This window comes from Crocodylus siamensis, chromosome 3, assembly GCF_052110815.1.
Source record: "Crocodylus siamensis isolate JL-2025a chromosome 3, ASM5211081v1, whole genome shotgun sequence".
NCBI classification, from domain to species: domain Eukaryota; kingdom Metazoa; phylum Chordata; order Crocodylia; family Crocodylidae; genus Crocodylus; species Crocodylus siamensis.
The window spans coordinates 97,521,520-97,547,735 of record NC_143397.1 but is presented as its reverse complement, the minus strand read 5'-3'; the positions used below and the strand labels follow the sequence as shown (position 1 = coordinate 97,547,735).

Sequence of the window (26,216 nt, the reverse complement as noted above, 5' to 3'; positions counted from 1 at the left end):
ACTGTCCTTGGGTGAGCTATCTCCTGCAGTGAAAGCAGGGTAGATACCCAAGGTAATTAGCTTGTTTGCAGGCTGTCATTCAGCAGTGCTACTTAGCTTGTCAGACACCTACCATGGATATGGTTATGCTGTTTAGAAAGAACCATGCTCAGAGCAGTGTCTTGGAGGGCACTCATGGGGGACAGTAAATTTACCATGTAAACATGGCCCTGTGTGCTTTTGCAATGTTTTCCCAAGCACTCTTTATGCATACAGCAGACAGTGCTTCATCTTCCAAAGTAATTCTTCCTCCTTTATAGTTCAGAGAATTTGTCCAGCCTAAATTAAAAACAGGTGCTTTATCATTCTCTGTTTTATAATTTTTTTTTGCAGAAGGGCTATTTCCACTGACAGTAGAACCAAATCCCAGTGTTGAAGCATAGGGAAGACTATGGTGTCTGGTCCTCAAAGTTAGACCGAGGAGCATTTGATCTTAGAAAAACAAAACTTCAGTTTCCTTCGCTAGCAGTCTTTGGTGAATGGCTGAAAGGCCCAGATTCAGTCACTCTCTATTTTGGAAAGGATAGAGGTGCTTAAGTCCTATTGACTTTAATGGAATACAAGTCTGTATTCAAAAGTAGGTATATACAAAAGTGCTTTCCCCAATAGGCAAGTGTGCATTAAAATATTTCACTCAGCTAGAGCCTCAACACAAGTCAAACAAAAAAAAATCACAGAGCATCCAGCTTTACTGTAGTTCTTTTACTGACTCATTGCTTTCGGCAAGCCATTTAATGCCCCTTTCCCAGTTTCCCAATTTGTAACAGGAAGCTGTTAATACTTGACGTTGAAGGGCTAATGCAAGGATTAATTAGTTAATATTTATAAAACACAGAGAACTGTTTGTTACTCTAATGAATAAATAAAACCAATTTATAAATAAATTACATGGCTCTATAAACAATAAAAAAAGAAATTATCAAGGCATTTCAATCACTGTGGCAACTTTTACTTAGATGATGTATTCCCTACATCTGCCTTGTCCTCTTAGATTGTACACTGTCTAGAAGGAGGACCTTTATGTTTGCCTTGATGCCTGTGCTATAGGCACTGCATATATTGAGAGTACTATCAGATTCAAGTAAAGTGATAATAGCTTAAAGTCTCTTTCTAAGCTGATTTTATTACTCCCGCCAGCTTAGTTTTTGAGCACCTCATTTATAATGTGAATATCATCACTCCTCTGAGCAAACATGGTGCCATTATCCTTATTTTACAAATGGAGATCTGAGACAGAGAACCTAAGTGACTTACCCAGGGTCTCGCAGGAAGTCTGTGGTAGAGGCAGGAAATTACCCCTGAATTCTTGAGTTCCAGCAAATACCCTTATTAGAATAGGGTTAAATATTCAGCTGCTTCATCAACAAATTTAACTAAGAACTCTGACTCAGGTGATAATATATGCTGTTCATTTCAGTGGTGCTAGAACATTTACGTCACCTAAGAATATTTACTTCTCCACCCCACAGTGTATTGGCCTTTTTTCCTGTGCTGCCACTGCAGGCATTCACTTAGAGCTTTGGAATTTGGATTTAAACTGTTGTTTGTCCACAATGATGCAGTAAAAATCAATCCTTCAGGTACTTTCTGTTCAGGTACAGCTGCCTTCTGTCTCCACAGGGGACTTTGTGCTCCATGACTTCCATTCTCTATGCGCATTCTGCTGCACTAAAGCAGTTCCCAGTTACCCAAACTGTTCCCAGTTACCAAGCTGTTCACTGGTATGCTGCCAATATTTCTGTAAGGAGCTTCAGAAAGAATACTGTCCCTATTCGTCTGGACTAAATCCTTTGTCTTAATAATTTGCTTGTGTTCAAACTCATGAAAGGTTGGTGAAGACACTAAGTAAATCAATTCATTTTTATTCATTTAAGCTTTCTCATCATCATAACTGAGGGCTGAAGCAAGAAAATTTGGCAAACATATTTACAATGAACAGAATTACAATTAACTCATTCTGGACCACAACACTGAAAAATTCACTAATGCTATTTAAATATGGATGCTGATCCTGGAGGAGATGGCTGTGGCCTGCCCTGTTTTAGGATAGCTTTTCATAGTTTCATAGTTGTTAGGGGCTGGAAGGGACCTTACAGATCATCAGATCCAGCCCCGCTGCACTTGGGCTTCAAAGACTGCTGGGATCAGATGACCCCAACAAGATTTTGAAAACAGCTGGTGTAATTTGGTCATCTCCAAAAGCAAAATAGTTTCTCTTTAGAAATATTTTTGGTGCCTTGAGAAAATTATTTGTGACAGAGATAGTTTGGTATCATCTAGAGATGGTGTTACTCTGTCATAAACAGGAAAGTCACTCAGTCTTCCCTTTGGTTTGGTAGCATAATTTTAACCAAAGACTTCCCAGAGCCCGAAGAAGTCCCCCAGTACATTGCTGAAATTGTGTTGTGGAGCTTTCCACAAGCAAGACTGTGAATGCTATCTTAAACAGCCAAAGGCCTCCCTCTCTTTGGTGAATAGAAAAATAACAGTAAATTTTCATTAACTAGAACAGTGTTCATAAAACAAAGCTGAACTTGTGTATTTCACAGACACCAGGCAAAATCTGCAAGACAGGTTTGACCAAGAGTCTGTCATAGTTATCTGCCATAGATGTGTGGGTGATTTTATCAGTGAATAATCATCTGTTCTTGCTTTAACTCGCAGTAGGCAAGTCCCACCACAGACACCACAGTCAACAGCTTGGCCACAGCATAAAGCTTCTTAACAGAGGTTATATTTTGAATGGATACAGAACCTGATCTTGCTTGGGGGCAGGGGTGGTTTCTCTAAGGCCGACATTAAAAAAACTCTGTGATGGTATGTTATTGTACAGTTAGCCAGGTACAGTAGGAAGGGTTTTTTCACTGTTATGTATTTCCATGCTTACATGATAGATATACAAAGCCAGATCCTAATTCAGATATTGGGCACTCACATAGATTTATGTGCTTAAATGTGATCCAGTTCCATTCTTCTTGAGTCCCTGAAAGCCATTAACTCATCAATTTTGTAACATGTAATCATCTTAGACTTAAGACTAAGTTATAAAATATGCTAAAGAGAAACAGAAGCCTCTTGCTTTTTTCATTAATAGTTTTTCAGGGATGTGAACAGAATGGAATAGCAGAGGCATGACTAGGACTTTTGGTACCCTGGGCCAGTGATGGGGAGGGAGGTCACAAACTTTCTTCTGAAGTGCTTTGCTTAGGTTACCGATAAATTAAACTAGATCAACCTTCCTTTCCATTATAGGAATTGCCTTGTAGAAGGAAAAAAACCCTTTGGATTTACAGTTCCTGACATGAGATAGAGAAATAAACCTTGAATACACTTTTCCAGAATCATGCTGTGCTTGAGAAGGAATTTGAAGCCAATGCCAACACTGTCTTCCTCATGCACCAAGTACCTGTGCCTGGTTGTTGTAAGAGCCCCACATAGGCATGTGATGTTCCCCACCATCTGTGCTACAACCTGTAGGTGCAACAGACTTAGTCAAGCCTGATTAAATACATCTGCTACTTTTTACTACTTCGTGCCATGACCTCAGGGGTTAATTTCAGTGTAGTCCATAGGGATTTAGTCACCCAATCCTCCCTGACATAAATGCAAGGTGTGGAGGTAAATCTGTGTGTAGCACAGTCAGTTTCTTTTTATGTTAAGTTAAAGAGCAGCATTTGGAGAGTAAATGGAATATCTCAAGCCTTGTTACAGTCAGCAGATGAAATTAATCTCTAGAAGTAACTTAAGGATTAATCTCATTTCGGAAGATAAATGTGCTGCATAGTGTGTTCAGAGACAGACAGCTCTGCTCATTTTAAGGAGGAGATAACTGACATCAAAACTGCAGAGGAATCCATTTTTGTATATTCTCATCAATGATATTCTGAGCATGCATTGTGATTCTCATTTCTTTATGCATTTCTTAAATACTTTTGACCTACTGCTGTAGGGATCTGGGGCTTGATCCTGGGAGGTGCTGAGTAGCCTCAGGGTCCAGGGAATGCATGAAAGGGTTGGTCTGTGGGGTATAGGATATAAGAGAACTGGTTGATAACACAGCCTGAACCTGAACGCCAAACCTAAAGAGTTTCTTCTATCGCTGATTGCCAATCCTGAATTTGTTCTAATTTTAAGAATGAAATGTAAGTCCAGGAACTGTTCCTATTGAGGTGATAGTTCTGGTTGGACTATTTAGATTCTTCTTTTTTGCAAGACCCTCACCAGACAGGGAACAGAGGGACCAGGTGCTGACTGCAAAGGCAGATGTCTCAGGTTCTGTTGTATCAGGTAACCTGGTAGCCAACTTAAGTCCTGTCATCCTCTACCAGGTATTGAACCCACCTTCAATACTCTCGCCTCTGAAAGCCAGAATTGCTTTTCTTACCCTCCTTCTGTACCCTGAGATTCACTACTTCAGGGTGTGGGAAATATATCAGGGGTAGAGAGCATATATTAGACCCCCCAGTACTATCGCCAAAGCTTCAGAACTTCATGTTGGTGCCATGACTGATGGGTGCCTCATACCTGCTTGAAATCATTTAATGCCATACCTTCTTGGAGGCATTTAACACCGCAACCATGTGCATGACACTGAATGGAAAAGTGGGGGAAACAGTCTAGACAGGTCACAAAGGAGACAGTTCTTTTGTCTCTCTGTAATTCCTGATCACCAACATAAAGAACTAGTTACTTTCCTGATTTAAAATAGTATATAATAATGCAATAATACAGGCTTCTATTTTTTCCAGCAATATTGTAATGGGGAAGAGAGGTAAAGTCAGCTAAAAGGAAAATGTTCTAGCTTTTCAGTTTCCTGGTGTAAGCAACTCTTAGTTCAGCCTCTGAGCTTCTGGGGATATTATAACTGAGTAATTTTCAGTCTAAATCTCTGGATAAATCTAAAAAAAATTAGCCCTAGCTGAATGTGGAGGAAAGCACTATAAATCCTGCTGGATTACAGCAATAGCATGGCTGGCTCTGAAAGCTGACAGTCACATTTGGGAGCCATGCCTTGAAATATCTTGCCATCTTGTGGCAGTTGATAGATGAAGCAATTCTCAGTGGTTCAAATATGAAGTGCTGGTCAAACAATATTTGCCAATTGTAAAATTCAGCAAATGTGAGTTGTTTTGGCTTCACAGGTTGCTGACAAACTTGGCTCATTGTTTCAAATGTAGTTGGAAGCTGAAGATATTCAACCAGGATTGTGAGGGAGCAGATGGCAGCTCAGTCTATGGGTTAATCAGTAAATACCCAATGTTTGCATTTTAACCTTTGTGACTGATTAACCTCGTCCCATGATTTCAGAACCTGACAGGCTCAAAATTTTAGTTGACCATTCTGTCCTTGTCCAATTTTATTAGATCCTCTTGGTGGTGCTTGTGGGCATATTTAACAGGGTATGTACTGTGGTGGTGGTATCCCTTTGTCTTATAGGCCAAGAAAAATGAACAGCTCTCCTCAGTGAGATTCACTTGTGATTTGCAGAGCTTAGTACTTTCAGTTCACTAACATTTGTATGCCTTGAATTTGGTTTAACTTTTGGGGTTCAGTGCCAACTTCCTGTGACCTGAACCCTGAGTCCATTCTCTGAAACAACACGCTCAGATGATAATGAGTAGAAGCTGAAGGCCAATTGCACTAGCTGAAATCTGGGTTTCAACTGAAAATCCAGCAGCTCTCTGCCACAACCCCATTCCACTGCCTCCTCCAGTATCCAACCCATGTCCCCCCACAGAAATGCCTCTGTAGCTGCCATCATTATTTGTGCCACAACTTTTTTACGGCTGCCAAAGTCCTTCAAAATTAATAAAACTGTAAACAGTACTGCAGCAGTAGTATTACTTCACCATAGCCATGTTATGATGGAATTGGTTTGGAATTGATTGATAATGATGTATTATCATTATTAGTTGTGTGCTGGAAACTAGATATATTTGCATGCTATAGTATGTTGCCCTTTAAAGTATGTTTACAATTTACCATGAGGGACAGGATTCTTATGATTGTGATTCCTGGATCTGTGGTATTGCTTCCCAGAAATCACTTTATATTTGGTAGTGCAATAAATTGATTTTTTTTATAAACTGCTTATTTAGCAATTCATCATATCCACTCTACTTTAGAAGGTACTCCTTCATAGTAGTGAAATAGGAATAACAATAATAGCACACGTCTAGCACTTTAAATAGTGAAACAGAACTTGCCGCATTATCTTTTCATGTTTTGGTAATTTCCCATTAACTAATCTTAAGCACAAGTTTGATTAAACACTGAAATGGCTTCCATTTCCCAGTACCTGATTCTCCATTCTGTTTTAGTTCCATTTCATTCTCACTGGGCACATCTACGTAAGATCCTTCCTACATAGCAGACTAATTTGCTGCACAGTAAAGTGTCACCATCTATATGTGTGTGGCAATTAGGGTGTAGTAGACTAATTTACTGTGCTGCTCGATAGTCCCATCAGATACAAGTAGTATTCAGCAGCACAGTAAATTATTGCACTTAAACACACATACAGACGTTAACATCAGAATTAGTTTACTCCAGTTCAGATTCAGCCTGAGTAGAATCTGTTGTATTAATTGCACATGTAAATACACCCACTTGGTGCTCACCTAGGCATAGCTGTAAATGGAAAACACACTGTTCAAATCAATGCAGATTCAAGCCTTGTAAGTGTTTCCCAGCTCAGTTTTTTTTACTTCAGGAATAACACTGAAACGCTCTGAAACACCAAATGATAAAGCTTAATTGGAGTACAGCAAAGGCAACGTGAGCCTGCTGAAACTATCCTTCTGCCTCATCTTCAGCAGCATAATAGCCTACTGTGCTGCTTTGTTTTCTCTAACTTCAACTTGACTTACTTCTTGGCTACCAGATTTTCCTCTTTGGCTCTTGCCTGCCCCCTTCCTTTCCCTTTTGTTTGATTTTACACTTGGACTTTCCATTTTTCTCCTTTACCTTTAATCTTGGTCTCACTCTTCCCTTTGGCTGTAGCCTGACATATGCTTTTATTCCCTTCTTTGAATATCTTTTATTTGCCTTTCTTTGAGCTACATTCGACATCTTCAAAGTCAAGGCTTCCCAGAGGGATTTACTCTTAAGGCTGTCTTGATCAGACACCTTGATCTCATCTCCCCTATACTATCCAATCTGTTGATGGCATCTTTGAATGCTCATTACTGTTTTGCCCATGCAGTGAGTTCTGGGGCCTGTGGAAAATAAACTATTTTTCTCTGTTTTCTCTTTACTTCTGGCTTTCTCTTCAGAGTGAAACTTTTTCTGCCTTCACAGCACTTTTCAGGACATACAGTTCCTATTTGTCCACTCTCTTTAGGCTCAGCAGCGGAACCTGTTCTGCAATTGCTCAAGTGCCAGGGGAGCAGAAAGAGGTGGAACAAAAGAGTTGCATTCATTCTCTCTTTTTTATTATTCATTTCACATTTACTTCTTCCTCTCCAGTGGTGGGAACTCACAAGTTCTGAAACAATGGGCTAGATCCTTGAGTCTGGCTGAGCTGATCAGGAACCATGGAAACAGGGGGAGACACCTCCAAGGCTTTGTTCTGCTTTCCTCAATCCTGGGATAGCCATGGACTAATTTGCCCTGGCATAAGTTATAGCAGCTTCAATGTTGCTTGACTTAGTCTACCTGCAACTGTTGCATGGGGTAAAATGCTGTGGGCTAAAGATTCTTGGTCTCTAGCCATGTTCCCTTCTACTCTTAACATTTTTCCTACTCTGGGTGGATGATGTGAAGCTGACTTAGACTTAGGGTTTGACTACACCACAGCGAAAAGTGTGGCAGCTACGTGGGTAGATATACACAACATAGATCTAACCTTGTTAGCTCAGGCCCTGATAATTGTGTACCCACCTAGCCCACCAAAATAATGCTGCCCAAGATAACTAGCTTAAAGCTAGCCTAGATATGTCCACATGAGCTTGTCACACCTTCGATTGCACCTTAGACTGCAGCATCTTCAGAGTCACCACAGCTTGTTTTATGTCGATTAGGAATTGCCCTCAAATGAATAATATTTTAGAACATGTTACACAGTCACTTGGGGAAAGACATCTGGCTTGTTGAACTGTTGCAAGTTACCTCATTTCAGCCTCTACTTATATGAGACAGACAAGTGGAAGGTGAGCATAGAGTTGTATTTCTTTTGCTACCTGTTTCTGTCACTTTCACTGACCCATTCTGAGGCTTCTTTGATCCCAGACAGCATCTGCTTATTGCACTGAGCATTACAACATGGATGTAGTAGGGACCATTTTATTCAGCTGGTATGTATATGTGTGCATGTGTAATATGGGTAGAAAAACCTGAGTATCTGTTAAAAAGCCTTATTAAGACTGATGCATCCTAATGCAAATGAAATTCATAATTACAGAAAAGAGAACACGTGGGCTTTTCAAAAAGTCTGGTCTCTTACCACACTACTGACAAAAATACACCAGATGAACCCATGTACTCTTCAAAGCATCTGAATGAGGAACAAAGAATAAAAGGGAAATGCATCAATGAAACAAAGAGGAATTTCAAAAGCAGCAAACAGGAATCACAACAGTATTTGCACTATATGAGAGAAACTGGAGAGATACTAATTAATATTCTGGTTTACTTCCATGGTTTATTAACAGCACTCTGGTCTGCTTAACATCAGATAGAAGTATACAGGCTTAACTTTCAACACAAAATGTACCAACCCCCTGTAAACACTGAAAAATTAACAAACTCTTAAGGGAAGGAAAGATAATTATTGATCAGCGAAATGAGAATTCATGGATTGTGTTCACCTTGAAAGAGAAAAAATGTGCTGCATGTATAATTAAGACTTTCTAAATGACTGACTGGGCCTGAACCATTCCTGACCTTTAGGCAGTAAATTTGCATGGATAAACTCATTAGAATTAATTCTTTTACAAAATGTATTGTACCACATACAGGAAAGTCAGATTAATCTGTCACTGTAAGGAGTTGAGTATTAATGACTAATTAGTCTTTGGTGACTAATTATCAAGAGTTAGCCATTTTGAAGCGTTTTTGTGTGATATATTTTGCAGACCATCTTAAGACACTGGAAAAAAATATTTTTGACAATATAAAAATGGATTACAGGAATTACAAGTGAAAACTGTATGCATTCTGACTTGCTATATAATTGCATAATGATACAGATAAATGCTTAATGTAAAATTTCTTACTAAAAATTCAGAAATTTTGATAGATAAGAATTACATGATTATGATGGAATAAAATAATCAGAGAATTTTGCTTTGAACTCTTACTTGCCTAAAAAAAGAGGCATCACCAGAATAAAGCGTAATTCTGCAAAATGAAATAGCTGATCATCTACGTCTTGTTTTCCCAAGGAAAACTGAAGAATATCCAGTACTTTGTGAGTATCAGTTGGCTTGAGAGGTGCTATAGATGATACTTCCTGGGTTAATTAATTATTAGGAGCAAATTCAAATTGTGATTTAGTATGCATCTTCACTTGGAAATTAATTGTCACATCTTAGCAGGTAATAAATTAGACAAAGTATTTTGTGTACAAATCAGCAATAATCTGGCAGGGATTTTGTCCATTGACTAATTAAGATCACAGTGATGAGTTATTCCTACGACTAATTAATCCAAAGAATGATCTAAGGATAAGACCCATTCATTTTAATCACACATACTAAACAACTTTATAGTCCATAATAAGTTCATTAACCAACTTCTAAGGAGTGTTTCACCTGAAGATCTCACCGCACTTAAAAAATTAATGAAAGTAAATGTAAAAACCCTATTTTACAGAATGTGTGCATCCTATTTTACAGGTGGGAAAAGTGATCAAAATAGCTGTTAGTGTCAACATTTAAAAAAGTCTAAGTGCTAAATAAGCTCTAAATATGCGGCTTGACACTAAAAGCCCTTGTTCCCCTGCTTTATCTGTGGCAAGTTAGGGTGGTATTTCTTGTAGCTTTGTAAGGCAAGGATTTTTTAGGGGGATTATCTTTTATTGGACCAAATGCATGTTTGACATAAAGTTAGGTGAGCTTTCAAATGCAAGACTGGAGTTGTGTGACAGGGTTGATTGTGTCATTTTAGTAATAGGTTAGACATGGATTGGTATGGGATGATTTGGATAGGGATAATCCTGCCTCAGGTTGGGTGTTGAACTCTAAGACTTCCAGAGGTCCTTCCCAGCCCTACTTTTCTATGATTTTTTTTCCCCCACAGGTGCTGAGCAACTGTTACCCTCACTAATATCAGTGGAAGCTGTATATCTTACTATCTTTGAAAAGCAGGTCACTTACATCATCCAGGGCCTGAATATGGATTTAAGTGCCTAATTCTAGACACTCAAACTTGAAAACATATTTATCCAAAGTCACATGGGGAGCATCAAGTGCAGTTCACTGGACAAATACCTGGTTTACCAGGACAGCTACACTAGTTTAAACTAAGGTATAAATTTAAGCCAGTTTAAGCTGTTGCAAACCTAAAGAGCACTTATAGTGACAAAAAAGCAAACGTGTAAATGTGGAATACTTATTATCACAGGCAATAATTGTTTTCTATCAAAATTGGCAAACTGGCAGTTCTGCAGAACTTGCTGTCCTATTACATCAAGTGGTGCTTTCTAAGAGTTATTCATCCCTGGTTGTTTAGAAGTATGTTGATTAGTTTGTATTTGAATCCACACATAGGTGGTGAGCAGTCTTCAGTAGCAGTATATACCAGCCGTTCTCAACCAGGATGTCACAAGAACCTGCTAGGGGTGCTATGATGCCAGTGCTACTGCCACCTTCAGGTAAAATTGCCCACACACCTCTGTTTTCAGAAGGCACATGGAAGCCTATGAAATGTATACAGCATCCTTGACAGTCATTTATGGTACCTCTTTGCAAATGCTTGTATCCATCTTTATACATCTGTCGTCATGATCTAGATTTTAAATGATATGAAGTTGTTGCTTTTACTGTTAATTTAAGGATATGGGTACTTGTTTTGATGAAAATATTACTGCCCTTAAAAATTCATTGCAGATTTCCCAATATTGCTGTTGCCATTATAATTCTAGTTTTTGTCTGGTCTGATCTGCAAACTTCTATGATAATGGCTTTTAAGTACTTCAAGTTCACTTTTTCAAGATGCTATGCTTTAATGTATACATCTTTGTGTTCCACCTTGTTATGCACACTCAAGGATATGATCTTGTTTTTCTCTACACCGATCTCCATTTCATAAAATGTTGCTGTAGTGTCTAGTTTCTGTTAATTTGGACAGATCCCACCAATAAACCCAAGTCATCTTCAAAGTTGAACTTACAAAATCTTCAAGTACATTTGAGAAAATTGGCTCAGTAAAGAGCTTGAAAAGAAAAAAAGAGAAGGGACGCTCTGGCTTCAACCAATGCTAACCTATATTCCACAGTTCCCTGCCAAAACAGAATTGATGGTGCCACTGTAGTGACTAGATGTCATTAATAATCCTTGAACTGATATTATGTTTTGTCATAATAATCCATAAAATTTCATGATAAACATGATCAAAAGCTTCTTTGAAATCTATAAAGTTGTGATGCAGCTCCATTTGGGGATCAATATACTTTTCAGTATTCTCAAATTACATATCCGTTTGGCTCTCTCACGGTCTCCTCTGTTTAATCATTAGTATGTCTTCTCTCTGGTTTCAGTTTACTCAACAAGATATGTTTCTGTACGTTATTCAAGTGACTGATCAAGCTTATTGTGCTGTAATTACTGAATTCTTACAAGTTTTCTGTAATTGGTATAGCTATCCCTACTGATTTGTCTGTGGCTCAGGCCAGCTTCCGTTCTACCATGAAGTGTTACGTATCTTATACAGAACATCAACCATGATCTCTCTTGACTAATTTAAAAATTCATTAGGGATGTCATGACCATTACTGGGGCAAAATTTTTCAAAATGAAGTTATTCAGATTTTTGGGAGCATGATCAAGATGAAAATTACTTATGCCTTGAAAGCTGCTGGGTATTTTACTGTTATCCCTGACTAGGTACAAGGCATTAGTAAACAAGAGCAGCGTAATAAGATGCACCTCCAGGAGCTTTGACAATTACTTTTTCCTTCCTTTTTTTGCTTGGCCCAAGGGTCCTTTTCTCTCTTTACAGTGTCACTCTCTGTAAGCAGCCTTCCTAGCCAATGCACCAAGTTGTAATGAGTGCACCAGTGTAATGAAAGGCAGCAGTGGTGCCCCTGGTGGTCATACTACACCCATTCTCCGACTCCAGCTCACCAGTTTGGTCTTGCCCTCTCACTTACCACACCTTGATGATTGAGTTATGATACTATTTTAGGAGGCTGCCCTCAGAGAACTGGAATTTAGCTGTTTGTGCCTTACTCCACCTTTCATTTGGGCTTTACCCCCGATAGTATGGAGAACCTCCTGCCAAGCTCCGCACCCATGGCCTCAACTTTCTATTTAAGCTACCCTAAACCTCATAGTTAACATAAACCCAAAAAAGAATCAAAACATGTAACCTATAGCTATATCCACGACTGCCTGCACTTATGGGAATATGGGTCAGACTGCCTTCCTAGCCCTGTGCTTGAGCTTATATTGCCATGACTCCTTCCACTTGGCTCTCTGCAAAACAGGGCCCAGGTGCTTGCAATCCTGAATCTGCCTCAAAGGCTCTCAGTCCTGTCATTAGCTGCTCAGTCTTGCAGCTCTGCTTTCTGCAGGCTGTATTTCCTGACCTTGTTTTCTGCTGCAAAAACCCTGTAAGGGTTTTCAGCTACAAAAAATGATACTGATGTTTAGATTTGCTTTCTACAGAAGCAGCAAGTGAGAATAGAAGGTAGAGTTGCTATCAAAAAGCTTTGTTTGGCTTGTTGAACATTGTCTATTCTGTCAGCACTGGAATCACAGAAACTTTCCTTGAACTGTGAAAAGAAATGGGAATTGTATGTAGGCCCTGGCACATGTTACATCTACAGCAAAATTTATATGTTAAATTGTATAAGTAATGGCATAAATTGCAATATGTTATATGCTCAGCCAATTTATGATGCCATAAAATGGAAAACCAGCAACAAAGATGTTATACACTTTAAACAAAAGGTGTGGCATGTATCTCAGACCCAGGGCTGCCCCAGGCTGATGCCAGCATTCATGTATTAAAACCCAAGGCTGATTTTGCTATCAGACCCAGGGCAGCACCAGATCCTGGACTTACCCTCAGCCCAGGAATCAGCAGCACTGGATCCCAAAACAGTACCTGGGACTGCTTTGTGCCCCATCTGGACACTCAACTGACACTTAGTAGTGCATTATTGTTATTCTTTACTGGGCATCTTTAATCTTTCAGAGGTATCATATATATATATATATATATATATATATATATATATATACACACACACACACATACCCATTATGTAGACAAACACACATATACTTATACCCATTTTATATATTCTCTCTCTTCCTCCCCCACACATATTTTATATATATATATAGATATATATATTATGTATACACATATACATATATATACACATTTTATTTTTATACACACACCTACACTACCCATTTTACAAACACACACACACACACACACACAAACACACACAACTGAAGGAGCACAATTTTATATATAAAAGAATGTTCCTTCAGTTGTAAACCTGTTTTCTCAGGTGATAATAGGGTAATATCCAAAACATAAGGGAAAACTTGGCTTTACAGTTCTTTTCTGGGTCAGTCAATAGTTCATCTCCGGCCCAACTGAGCATCAGGATAGAACATGGGGCAACCCCAGAGTCTAGGCCACAGTTGCCCTCTGCTTAGTCCATGCTATATATCAATCCATTGGATCAGGCTGGGGGCAGTGCTGGTTTGGCCCTGGTAGTCATATGTTTCAGATCTGAGGAATTTTATGTTCCATCCCAAATATCAGACATCGTGCCCTGTAGAGCCTAGGGACTAACTGGCTGAGCAGCAGCTCTGCAGAAAAGGACCTGGGGGTTACAATGGACAACAAGATGGATCCGTTGGCAAGAAAGCTAACAGCATACTGGGCTGCATTGGTAGGAGTGTTGCCAGCAGATTGAGGGAAGTGATTATTCTGCTCTGTTCTGCACTGGTGAGGCCACATCTGGAGTACCTAAGGATGTGAACAAGTTGGAGAGGGTCCAGCACAGGGCAATGAAAATGGTTAAGGGGCTGGGGCACATGACTTTTGAGGAGAGGCTGAGGGAACTGGGCATATTTAGTGTGGAGAAAAGAAGACTGAGGGGGGATTTGATAGCAGACTTCAACTACCTGAAGGGTGGTTCAAAAGAGGATGGAGCTGGACTGTTCTCAGTGGGGACAGATGACAGAACAAGGACCAGTGGTCTCAAGTTGCAGCAAGGGAGGTTTAAGTTGGATTTTAGAAAAAAAAGGAGGATGATGAAGCACTGGAACAGGTTAACTAGAAAAGTGGTGGCAGCTCCATCCTTGGAGGTTTTTAAGGCCTGGCTGGAATGATCTAGTTGGGGATTGGACCTGAGGTCTCTTCCAACTCAAATTTTCTATGATTCTATGAGTCTATGTCATGGCAGTATGGAAGATTTTTGGGACAGGGCATAAAATTCCTCTGATCTCAATTTCACGATTATCCTAATGTCTGCTGGGGGAGAGAAAAAAAGACAATTAAAAGAAAAAAGAACAATTAAAAGACCAGCAAGTGTTTATTTTTCAGGTTCTTTGCTTTGTTTCAGGCAAGCATTCTTATCAATAAACAAAAACAATAAATCAGATTATATTAGCATTTTATTGGGGAATTAGTAAATTAGAAAAGAGTGGCAAAAAGCACTCCTGCCTGCCCTGATCTATCACCTATAGCTGCCTCAGACTGTCATCTATCCATTTGCCTCTACCAGGCAGTTTGTCTCTACACCCACACAGACAACTCACTTTTAGACCTCCCAGGGAAAAACCCTCCCACTTAATACTGCCACACACACACATTCACAGGCAAAACACCCTCCACTCCCATACTCCTCCACTCCTAAGCAGCACTCCCCACCCACACCCCCTCCTTTCCAGACCCTTCTAGAGTATTTGCCAACTATTATCTGGCACTCAGGTACTCACCTTACCCATCATCCACAGCAATCCAGAAATCAGTGTTGAAGCACCCTGCTCACCATTGCCTCTAAGCAATTGTTACCCAGTGCTCACAGGCACTGAAATCCAGTGACCCTGGTGTCACTTTTCATGCAGCAGCTACCTAATTCCCCCTACAGCCCCCCATCCTGAATAAATACCAAATATAGCAGTTGGCCAGTCCTGCTCAGCACCCCATGATCAAGCAGTCCATCAGAACCTACAATACTTGCCATCCCAGGTAGCCCACTTATGGGAATTGACATCTACATCAAAAAGGAAGTGTCAGTAATTTAGCATTAGATATGTGCAAACGCTAGATCCCAAGAAGGTTCATATTAGAAGCAATGTCTCAAAGGCAAGTTGCAAATAACAGTAATTTTCCAGTCTTTCTAGGCAAGTGGTTAAGGCATAAGGGGCGGCTGCCCTCCAGTGGTAAGTTTCAGAACTAGGCTAACTTCTTTAAGTGCCAGAAGCTGTTGCACCTTGTGAAATCTTTTGAAGGAACTTGCACCTTTTCTAGCTAAGTGCAGGGCCCGACACAGGCATGGGCAAACCAGGCGGCTGCCCAGTGCCTAGACAGAAATGAAACAAAATACAACAAAAAAAATCATTATTTTGGGGCCCAATACTAAAAGTTTGCCCGGGGCTGCCAGGAGTCAAGGTATGACCCTGGCTAAGCACCATACCATGTCCTGCTGTGGGCGATAGCAATGGCCATGGGATCCCACAAATGGGTATATTTTTTTGACAACATGTTACTTCCCAATGGCATTCAGCTCCCTGGAGGACCACTGGCCTTTCATCTCCCAACTGAACTGAATGGTTTCTGGACCTACCCTGCCTCAGGGCCACCCACCCCTGTTGGGTGCAGCCCCTCTAGGATGCAGCTCCCTGCTCTTTGGGGTTTGCTAACTGCCCTTCATTTTTTTCCCGAACTACTTACGTCCCTGTTCTTTCTTTCTTAGGCTGCTTTCTCCTAGCCCACACATTAAGTTCATCCACTAGAATTCCCCAGCACTCTGTTGGGGACTTCAATTCCTTCAGCACTGCCAGTTAGCCAAATCCACATTGCATTTTTGATCCTGATTCCCCATTTTTGCCTGACTTCAGGCTAAGTCAAGGCCCCTGGCTTCTTGTGGAAGGTTGGTGCTCCTGGTTGGTTGGTGCCTGGTTGGTGCCCCTGGTTAAGTATACAATGTGGCATTTAGACAAAAAGCTTTTTTATCCAACTTAGTGTCTAAGAGGTGGTTCTGTTCAGCTGCAGCCTGACCCCCAGGGGGGTCTCACTTTAAAGTTGCTCTTTCCTCATGGCAGCCAAGCAACTCAAATTCTGTGTAGTCCATTATGATGTCACTGGAGCAATAACCCTCATAGAGAGATGCACAGGAAATACTGTGCTGTTTCTGACTGGCTGGCCTACAGACCTGCCCAGATCAGAAAAGTGTATTGGAAAGCCAAAATGATTCCTTCCTGGGTGCTTGCCTTTTGAAGACAAGCTTCTCTCAGGTGTAGCTGTGTTGCTTTATTTTAATTTCATATTGATTTGCGGGGTCCAATGTATCAGTACTAGAGAGCAGCCGCATTCTTCACTCATCACTGCTTCATCTGCATTGTAATGAACGGAAAAAATAATCTGCGGAGAAGTCCAAGGCTCTCATCAACGGCCCTTCATGGACTCGAAGCTGACAGTGACATGAGTGATAATCCAAAGGGACCAGCAATGTCAGGCTTCCCGACAAACAGGTACAGTGACATTTGGGATTTTTTTGGCTTAGATTTTTTTTTCACTGGTGTAAGTCTGCTTAAAGAACGCCGTGTGCATGACTACAACTCAACTGAGGAGGTCACAGCAACAATTAGAAACAAATACCCCATTCCTCAGCTTTGAAACATATTTTGGGGGCTGAGCAGAGGATCCTGTTCCTAGGGAGAAGTTAAGGTGGGAATTGTACTTCCAAACTGGCCCAGCGAGGGGAGCTGTTCGTTGAAGCTGTGGTCTAGGAGCCCCTCTGGGATGCATGCCAGGGGGTGGGTGCTAGGAAGCTGATCTGGGGTAGAGGGGAAGGAAGGAGTGGGAGCCAGTAAGGGTGTGGGGAGGTTGCACAAGCCTTTGGCATAAAGGTGCGGGGGGAACCCTTCCTTATTACTGAATAAGCTGTTGGACTGTCGGAGAAGCCCGACCCAGTTCAGCTGCAGGGCAAGGACTTGGTGCGGAGAGCAGAGCCCTGCCCAGTAAGTTAGCAACTTTCTCCCTGGATTGGAAATTGTCTCAGCAGCTCCAGAGGTTGTGGAATTCATTGAGTCCATAACTGGCAGCCAGATATACTGATGTGTTCAACCTCTTCCAGCCTGGTGAGGCTGGCTTAGCTATTTCCAATTGATAGCAAGGCTGTCTGGCTAATTCTCTAAAGAGAGTTTGGTGTGGGTTAGCTTGCCTTCACATCCAGCCAGCCTGGCTCCCTTTGGTGCTGATGCACTGATCTAGCTGCTGCAGCTCTTCCCTTGATAAACATCCCAGCACTCCTGCCTGCAGGCAACCCCTTTAGCGCTCCAAGGGCAGAGCAGGGCAGGGCTGGGCAGGAGATACCAATAGGAAAATACAAGTATGCTACCACCAAACAGGTCCTCATATAAATATGAAGAGAGGCTCTGCTTTGTAAAAGCCAGCTGCTCATTTTTTATCCACAATTGAAACCATAATTGCTTAACAAAGTAGGAGACACAACCAGAAGCAAGCACTGTGCCCACCTTGTGGCAGACTGTCTTACTTCCTAAGGCTTGTGTAGCCACATACTTGAGACAGATGTTTCCTTAGTGATTTGACATTCTGGATGTCCCTTCTTCCTTTGACTAACATAACTCAGGTCATGGGTATCTTATGTTTATCTTTCCTCCAGCAGGTATTTGTATTCACAGACGGCACTTGGTAGTCGTTCTACTGAATCCACTCTTACTGGATCCAGCCAAGGGTTTACAAACCCAAGTGAGAAAGGCCAGACAAGTGAAAGTAAGTTCAACCTGCAAACAGTGCTTTTGTCTTTTTGTAAAGACTTTGGGGATGAGAATGTGAATATTCTTCTTATTGCTCCCAGCTAAACGGAAATTTTTATCTTCCCTTAGAAAAAATGGGCAAAATACCTGTTTTTCTAATATCAATAAAGACTATAATGTAAGGCAGAAGTGAGTGTACATTTGACAGCAGCCTAGAAATATTAATTCCCTTCCAGAAATGGATGTAGATGTAGTTCTGCCACCCTTATCCATACCAGTAGAAAGGCAGGAAGGTTTAGAAGATTGGACCCCTATGTTTGCATTTTAGCACGCATCAAATATGATGTTGTTGTTTCCTGAAGGTACTATGCAAGGATATAGCACAACCATGGCAGATAGAATAAAGGGAATGTTCTACCAAGGCATATTTCTGGACAGATCAAAACTTCACTGGAGCACCTCCTGGCTTTGGTTTCCCTAATGGTTTCAATCACACTGGCTAAAAGTTTTTCACTGGGCTTTGCTTTCTCTTAGTATTCCTCCTCTAATGACTGAAGCAGCCCTTAAGTAAGCTGGCTACCAGACCTTTGTCTCCTCTTGTAAAGCTTCTTGTACAGCTGCACAAGACCTTCAGTGAAGAGGAACACCCAGTACTAAATTACTAACCCATGCACTTTGGACAAAAGCCCTATGCCAGTGGCTGCAAGCAGCCTGTAGAATCTGGTACTATCAGAAAGCATTTTGTTTGTCAATCTACTTACCTGTAACCATAGAAAAAGAATAAGAAGAAAACACATGAGATGCAAGTGCTTAACATGAGGCAATTAAACTCATATTTTGGCTCCTAAATAAGTGGATTTCATCAAACCACTAAGTATAGATGTAGCAATATTTTGGATACTGGCAGCATATGGACTCTGTTTGAATGTCTAGAGTTAAATTGAAATTGGGCATGGGAGGGAAGACAAATTGCCTGCCTAAATGATGTGATGTTTCTTTGACAGGTGAGGTGTTCACCAGAATGTCATACTTGGCAATGGAGAACAACCGCCATATTTCACCATCAAATGAACCTCGGCCATCCCAAAAAAGCGTGCTAAGTATGTAGGGAAGACATCTGCTTCTTTTAATGTAGATTGCTGGTTCTTTATAGCAGTGACATGAGGGTGGTTGCCCACAAATCTACTTTAAAGATATTTGGCCTAACGTGCTGAACTGGAGTTAAAGCACTGCACATGATTACATTGATGCAGCTGGCAGCATTGTATAATTTCACTGGCACAAAATACTGATGCACTTCTTAAAATTTCACCTATCTGCTTATATATTTTCAAAAACCAACTTAAGTATATCTAGGGTGAAGTTCCTCATCCACAACCTGCCGAAGGCAATGGGAGTCTCTTCCTATTGGTTTCTGTGGGCTTTGAATTGGGTCTGGATACAGTACCTCTTCTTGTTCACATTCCTTCTGTCATTTGCTAAACCTAGATGTACATTATCTTAAATGAGCTTGTAAGTGATCCAGAGCAAAAACTGCCTTTTGGTATATATTCATACAGTGTAGTAAGCATAACTGAGGGTCAACTCTGCCACAGTCTCTGAGGCTTAATACAATACAATGTACACCAATGATAATGATGCATTACAGCAAAGTGAACAGCAACATTATCCTATGGTTATGTCTGGATAGCCAGCTATTATTGTTGGGACTTTTTCATATCCATTAGTTGTCAGAAGAGGTATATTCAATTAAGGTCAGAACAGGTGCCAGTCCCAGACAAAGGCTGTTTCCTGGATATGGTTAGGATTCACTTCCTTCCAGAGAATTGGCTCTGTGGACAAAGTAACCTATATGAACAATAGCATCTCCAGTCCTACCCTTCTCCTGAAGCATGGCTGTACCTATAGTTCCTTCCACTGGCTCCCTTAGAGTTCTGTTCATTCTCCCTTCCCTCCAGAGTGGTTGTAGTGACCCACAGTGGCCACAGTGAGTAGGTGAGACTCAGCCAGCATTTCCTTGAAGGCTGCTGAAGCTGCCAACATGGTGGCTCCATTGGAGTAGCACAGACTGCTTGTTACACAATTACTCCCCCCCCAGTCTGAAATAAATAGAAATGACTCCACAGCTCTTGTAAAACACCCATAAAATCATATTTTTATTTGGGTTTAAGCTTTTTCCCAGCAGTATTAACCAGCCACCATGTGCAAGTGCACATCAGCCACTTGACACAGACTGACTAGAAACAAAAGTGAAACCATCTAGTTTGTTCTCATTACTCAGGCCAAAGGAAATGTATGAAAGCAAACACATCACACATGTACCAAGAAGTGTTATGGGAGTTGCATATAAAAAGGAATGTTTTCATGTCTATATTTACTACCCCTAAAGATCACTATCTACTGGCATACAAGAATAATAGCTTCAGTGACATTATTCATAGTGTGTAGGTTCAATAGAATTGCTTTTTAACCTGGCAGTGTTCTTTTGCTGTAAAAAGTGGGGTTTTTACACATCTGTAACTGGTGTTTTCTATTCACAGATAAATGCAGGATAGGTTACTCTACCTTTTTAATACATTTTATTGAAAACAAAAAAGAAAGCTTTTGTGAGCCTGAATGTTACCATGCATTGTACACGTTTTAGATGCTGAGGAAAACACAGGGACCATTCAAATGGCTTGTCATAAGCATGTGAATAAACAATAATAATGAAGTTAGCGCAGATGAATTCCAAGCAGTTTAAAAATAAGAATGAACAAAATGAAAGGGAAACAATATGAAAATAAAATAGAAGTAAATATTATATAACTGAGTTGCTGAAGTCTGGCATCTAAAAAGCTTTACTTTGTAGCTTGACAAGAACTGCCAGTGCACAACCCTTCTAAAAGAACAGACCTATATTTAGGATCTCAAATGTGAATCTAGATGCCTTCCTTTAGGCACTGATAATTGAAAATTTGGACTTTAGTACTTGAGAGAGTAGTACAAGAGAAACATGAGTCCCATGTGCACAAGGCCAGTTTGTTAGCTAGCATAAAACTGGCATACCTACATTTAAGTCAGCCCAACTCAGCTGATTTACATCCCTGGAGGAACTAAGCATGAGCCTTCAATGAAAGCAGGAAACCATGAGCTTCTGTCATCAGGGATCAGAAGTGAGCATGCTGGCTCAGGTGGTACTGATTCCAAGACAGTACAGACTCTTCATAAATAAAAACAAATACTTACTATCAGAGATAAGCCTCAACCAAAGCTCTGGGTCTGAGCACCTGTTTGTGATGTTCACAGTCTTGATCCAGGTCAGCATCTTTGGGTTATGTGTCCTTTTACATCTTTTAACTACTGTATGAACAAAACTAATATATGATTTGTTAAACAAATGGCAATGGCAACTAGGTGTTTGTTGCCTGTGAGGGGGAGGATTCATATTCCTTCTACTCTATAACATATTCTCCCTACAAGTCCTTGAAATAATATACAATCTGGTAAATTCTGTATAACCAGTTCATTCTGCATGTTACATTGGGAAGGTTAACATTCACATCCTTTTTTGGGCAGGTATTGTATCTTCACATTTTCTGTAAAGAGTGTAGCACACATTTGGCATTATTTTAATTCTTATGATAGTAACAATAATAACAATACCAATAATAACAGTTCACTTTTTAATATAAAAAGCTGTAAAGCCCACCTACCCACCATATATGCCTATGTGACCCTGAGACTGGAACCTTTGTTGCAGCCAAAATAATAGTGTAGGAAAGTCCTAGGTATGTATTTCTGTGATGTTCCATTTATGGAATTAGGAAATCGTGTCTGTAGGGAGGTCTCTGCATCAAAAGGCTGATCCAGAGCCTCCATAAGTCAGTGGAATGACTCCCACAGATTTGGAAGGCTCTAAGAGCTGTTCTTGCTTTCACAGGAATGATACTGAACATCCCATACCTCCTGCTAATGGCCTTCGCCTCCCTCCCAAGATATTTGGTAAAGGCCTGCATCTCCTCAGTGTAAGTAAGCAGATAAAATTCTTCACAAGAGTATATTGGGGATGAAACTGGATCTTTGTGAGTCAAAACTGGAAACAGGGCAAGAATGACTGGGAACAGCACCTTAATCAGTTGTTGAGCTGAGTTAGAGATCAGTAGCCCCTGATTCACGTTTGGAACATGCTCATATTGGTGCTGTGATAGAATCTGTGCAGTTCTTTCATTGCTACTTATGAAAGCCAGCAGTTACAAAGTCTTTTGCAGTCTTGCTACCCAGAACCTGCCACTGGCTTAAATCCCACCTCCTGCCCACATCCTGAGTAAATGAGCTCTACATGCAAGAGTGCTGTCAGGCCAGGGTACAGGATCCATGGTTACTGTCACAGCCTCCGGACCATGATGACTTCACTTCATCACAGATCCAGCATCTACCTTTCCCTCTTTTGTATGTCTTCTGTTCATCCTATTCCTAATAAATTCCCTGCGCTGTGGGTTAGGGCCCCCAGCACCTTCCATGGAACACAGCACATGGGTCCCCTCTGTATGTTCCCTGAAACTCATTCCCCCTAATCTGAGGCAAAACCTAATCCAGTACCAGTGCATATTGGATGGTATAAATATAACCCTTCAATGATGAGGGGGAAAGGATATTTCCCAAGCTAAGTAAACATCTTGTTAGAACAAAATTGCACGGAGGCATATGAGTACTCTGATTAGATCTACGTGAGTCACTGATTTTTTTCAGTTTGTTGATTGAACTGGGAAAAGAAATTCAATTTGTGCTGCCCTAAAGTAAAAATATTTTTATCTCCTCAGTGAAATGGGAAACAAAGAAAAATGTTCAGTTAACTGAAATGTTTCATTTAGTTTTCTCAGGTTTTTTTTAAAACGCCTTTTAAAAATATTAAACTTAGGCAAATGTCAAAATAAAACTTTGAAGAGTTTTGTTTAAGACAATGTTGAAACAAAAGGCCCTCTTCAGATTTTTGTTTTCTGCTGAAGGAATTCATTAATAGTTTTGGTGGACTCAAACCCACGTTTTTCACCAAATAAATGAAGTGCCCAAAATTGCTACCCTGTTCTACCTGTGTTTTTTCTTAATTAGAGAACTAATCACCCTGAAGAATGTCAAGATGATTTTCAAGATACTGTTATTGCTGATCCCAATCATTTCAGGTGTGTATTCATAGAAAAGCATCTTGGGTAAGGTCTGGGCATACTTGATTCTGCCCCGGTGCAAGAGATTGGACTTAAATGATCACTTATCCAGCCCTACATTGCTATGAGTCTGTCAGTTTTGGGGACATGCAAAGGGTTGAACTCTGGAACACTGAATTATATTCAAGTTAAGGACCCTTAGGGCTAGAAGCCACTTTACTATTTTGTTTATTCCTTTTTGACAAGGTGCTTAGAGCAGCACCTTAGTATCCAAGTGTCTCCCAAACGTTTTCATGCACAAATAATGATGACTATCACTCTTTCTCTTTTCTCTACCAGCTTGTTGCAATAAATAGCTTGATTACTTTACAGGTTTGGGAGGGTCAGTTGGGTGTGTTTGTGGGAGTGGCATATCATGCTTTTTGTCTGCATAGGTGTATGTGGGTGAGAGGAACCCCTTTACAGAGAGCTAAGTTTGGTGCTGAATGCTACAAGGTCTGGGATCTTTCTTATCACCTGTAGGAGAGAGTTCAACAGCCAAGAACCAGCTCCTATGCCAGTTCTGCCTCCTGCATTCAGGGACTTCCCATTGAGCTGTTCAACAGTTGCATTGCTTGAGAGGAATGTTGTGGGAGATTTATGCATGAAAGTGGACACAATCAGACATAATTAAGGCCGGTCTTGTAGACAGCTTTGCATATCAGGAAAGAGACCTTGAACTGAACTCTGTATTTTAAGAAAGCCAATGCAGAGAGTGGGGAATGTGGCTGGTATGCTCCCAGCAACAGGTGTTGACTAACATACTGGCTACTGTATTCTGTGGCAACCAGAGTTGTCAAAGTATGAGGCATCATTCCTAGATATCATGAGTTGCAGTCATCCCTGAAGTTGAATGTATGGATCAGTGGGCCCTGGTCAAAGTCGAATAGTCTGTGGATGTGGTTTTGGGCAGCAGTGTGCACCCTACGCTTCCCAACTTTGTGGATAATGTTCTTATTTGGACCAAGGTGATGGCTAGACATGTTAGTAAAGTATTTCTCTTGTCTGTGTCTTCTGCAGCGGGGTTTTACTGTATTGACTGGTTCTCATCCTGGAGACTAGCAGAAGAGGTAAGTGCCCTTTGGCCAGGAAAACAAACTTATAGGGCCCCAAATGAGAAGCAGTTATAGCAGCTGCCTTCTGAGACACAGTTGTGACCTGCAGCCCCAGTAGCACCCTCATGCATTCATCAAACCTCAGACTGCCCACCACCTCTAGGGAGATTTTCACCTGTAAATGGACAAATCATGGCATGAAGGGTTTGGCCTCTTATGTGCAATAGGAACAACTTGTGTCAGTCCAGGCCACAAGTGAAGCCTGGTCACATCACAGGGGAGAAAGAAAAATATCATGGCAGTTCTCTGTTAAATTAAACCTTATTTTCAGGCCTGAATGATTTTAATAAAGAAGCAGAGATTTTATTGGAGCATTTCCTGTTGGCTGTTGGGTCCCTTTACTGAGCCTCTCTTGAAGATTGTTATGACTCCTGTAAATCAACATTAAGGCAAAACACCCTTAACTGGACCTCAGATGGTATAAATCAGTGTAACTCCACAATGGAGCTGTGTCAGTGTAAACCAATAGATGTTTTGCAAACAATGATCCTGTTTGTGGGACCAGATCCTGAAGTCCTTACTCAGGTACATATCTTACTGAGGTCAGCAGGAGCTTTGATGGATTAAGGCTGTCTCTCTGTTAAATCTGTCTCCCTGGTGGCAGCAACCTCAGGCACACCATGGTACTCCAAGCAGGTTGCCTGTTCAACCAGGAACACTCTCACCACCTCTATACAAGCTAATTAGCATTGCTGATGTTGTATGCAAGTAGCTTGTCAATGCAGCTACACAGCCACAGTATTAGTGCTCCCCATTTTGGAGGCAGCCTGCTCAGAGCAGTAAAGAGTGCTTGAGGGCTAAGGATGCTAAGCCTACCAAGTAGACCTACTTTAAATCCCTGTTTGTGCAAGGTGTTCCATGAAGACTGGCTCTTTTGTGATTTAAAGTTCCCCTGACTTAATGGGAGCCTGAGTAAACAGAAACAATCACTACTACTGTCCTCCACTCCTTGTCTTTCTTCCTGAGAGATTTAGAGCAGTCACAATGACCACTGCTTGGGTTAAAAGCCTTCAACTCATCCAGCCTATAACTAGCTACAGAAAATGCACAGCCTGCAGGTTGTGACTATTTAAACAAAATTCCTGCAAACAAGATTTTATTTCATTTTAAAAATGACTCAGTGGAAAACCTTTGGGTCCTCAGCATTGAAAGATTGAATGAAAAGCTGAATACTCAGCTGGAAAGTCAGAGCTTCATTCTCATCTTTCTAGTAGGTTTCAAATAAGGTACAGCATACTGCTAGTGATAGTTCAGTGTCTTTAATGAACCTCTGCATTGCTATTTTTTTATTAAAGTTCTCAGCTCTTAACTCAGAAGGCAGGACTGGCAGCTCCTTAATCAGACCCGATTTAAGGAGTTCAATCTAATATAAACCCAGAGGGATTGCTCAGTATCTTTAGCGCATCACAAGCCCTCAGTGAACTGATGGAGGTCAGCTGGGAGAAACTTACGGGTTATTACTTTCAGAAAGGTTTTAAACTTGAAACAGCTTTTTGCCTGTCCCCACAGTCCTCTGAGTTGTTGCAGACATCTAGTTAAGTAGTCTGTGTCCTAGGTTTGACATGCCACTGTTCCAAAAAGTTTCTAATCAATAGTTTGGGAGGAAATGGCAAAGACAAAAACTAATGTTGTGAGTGTCTGTTACCTTTGGGTTTGACTTTCTTCTAGGGAATGTCTTTTCCTTTGTTCCCTACCCAATTCAGGCAGCTGGGATCTGAAAACAGGTAAACAAAATTGGCCCATCA

General features: G+C 40.8%; 1 protein-coding gene across 1 annotated transcript in view; it reads left to right on the top strand.

Moving 5' to 3' along the window:
* The first annotated feature begins 10,761 nt into the window (after window positions 1-10,761).
* Window positions 10,762-26,216, top strand: part of LOC149868562 (SUN domain-containing protein 3-like) — a 30,942-nt gene continuing 15,487 nt past the window's right edge. The window contains exons 1-7 of the mRNA XM_090038829.1: window positions 10,762-10,852; window positions 16,747-16,925; window positions 18,080-18,189; window positions 19,178-19,273; window positions 22,096-22,180; window positions 23,265-23,335; window positions 24,377-24,426. Coding sequence (XP_089894955.1) covers window positions 16,798-16,925; window positions 18,080-18,189; window positions 19,178-19,273; window positions 22,096-22,180; window positions 23,265-23,335; window positions 24,377-24,426 — 540 coding nt within the window. The 5' untranslated portion in view covers window positions 10,762-10,852; window positions 16,747-16,797. The remainder of the gene's footprint in view (window positions 10,853-16,746; window positions 16,926-18,079; window positions 18,190-19,177; window positions 19,274-22,095; window positions 22,181-23,264; window positions 23,336-24,376; window positions 24,427-26,216) is intronic.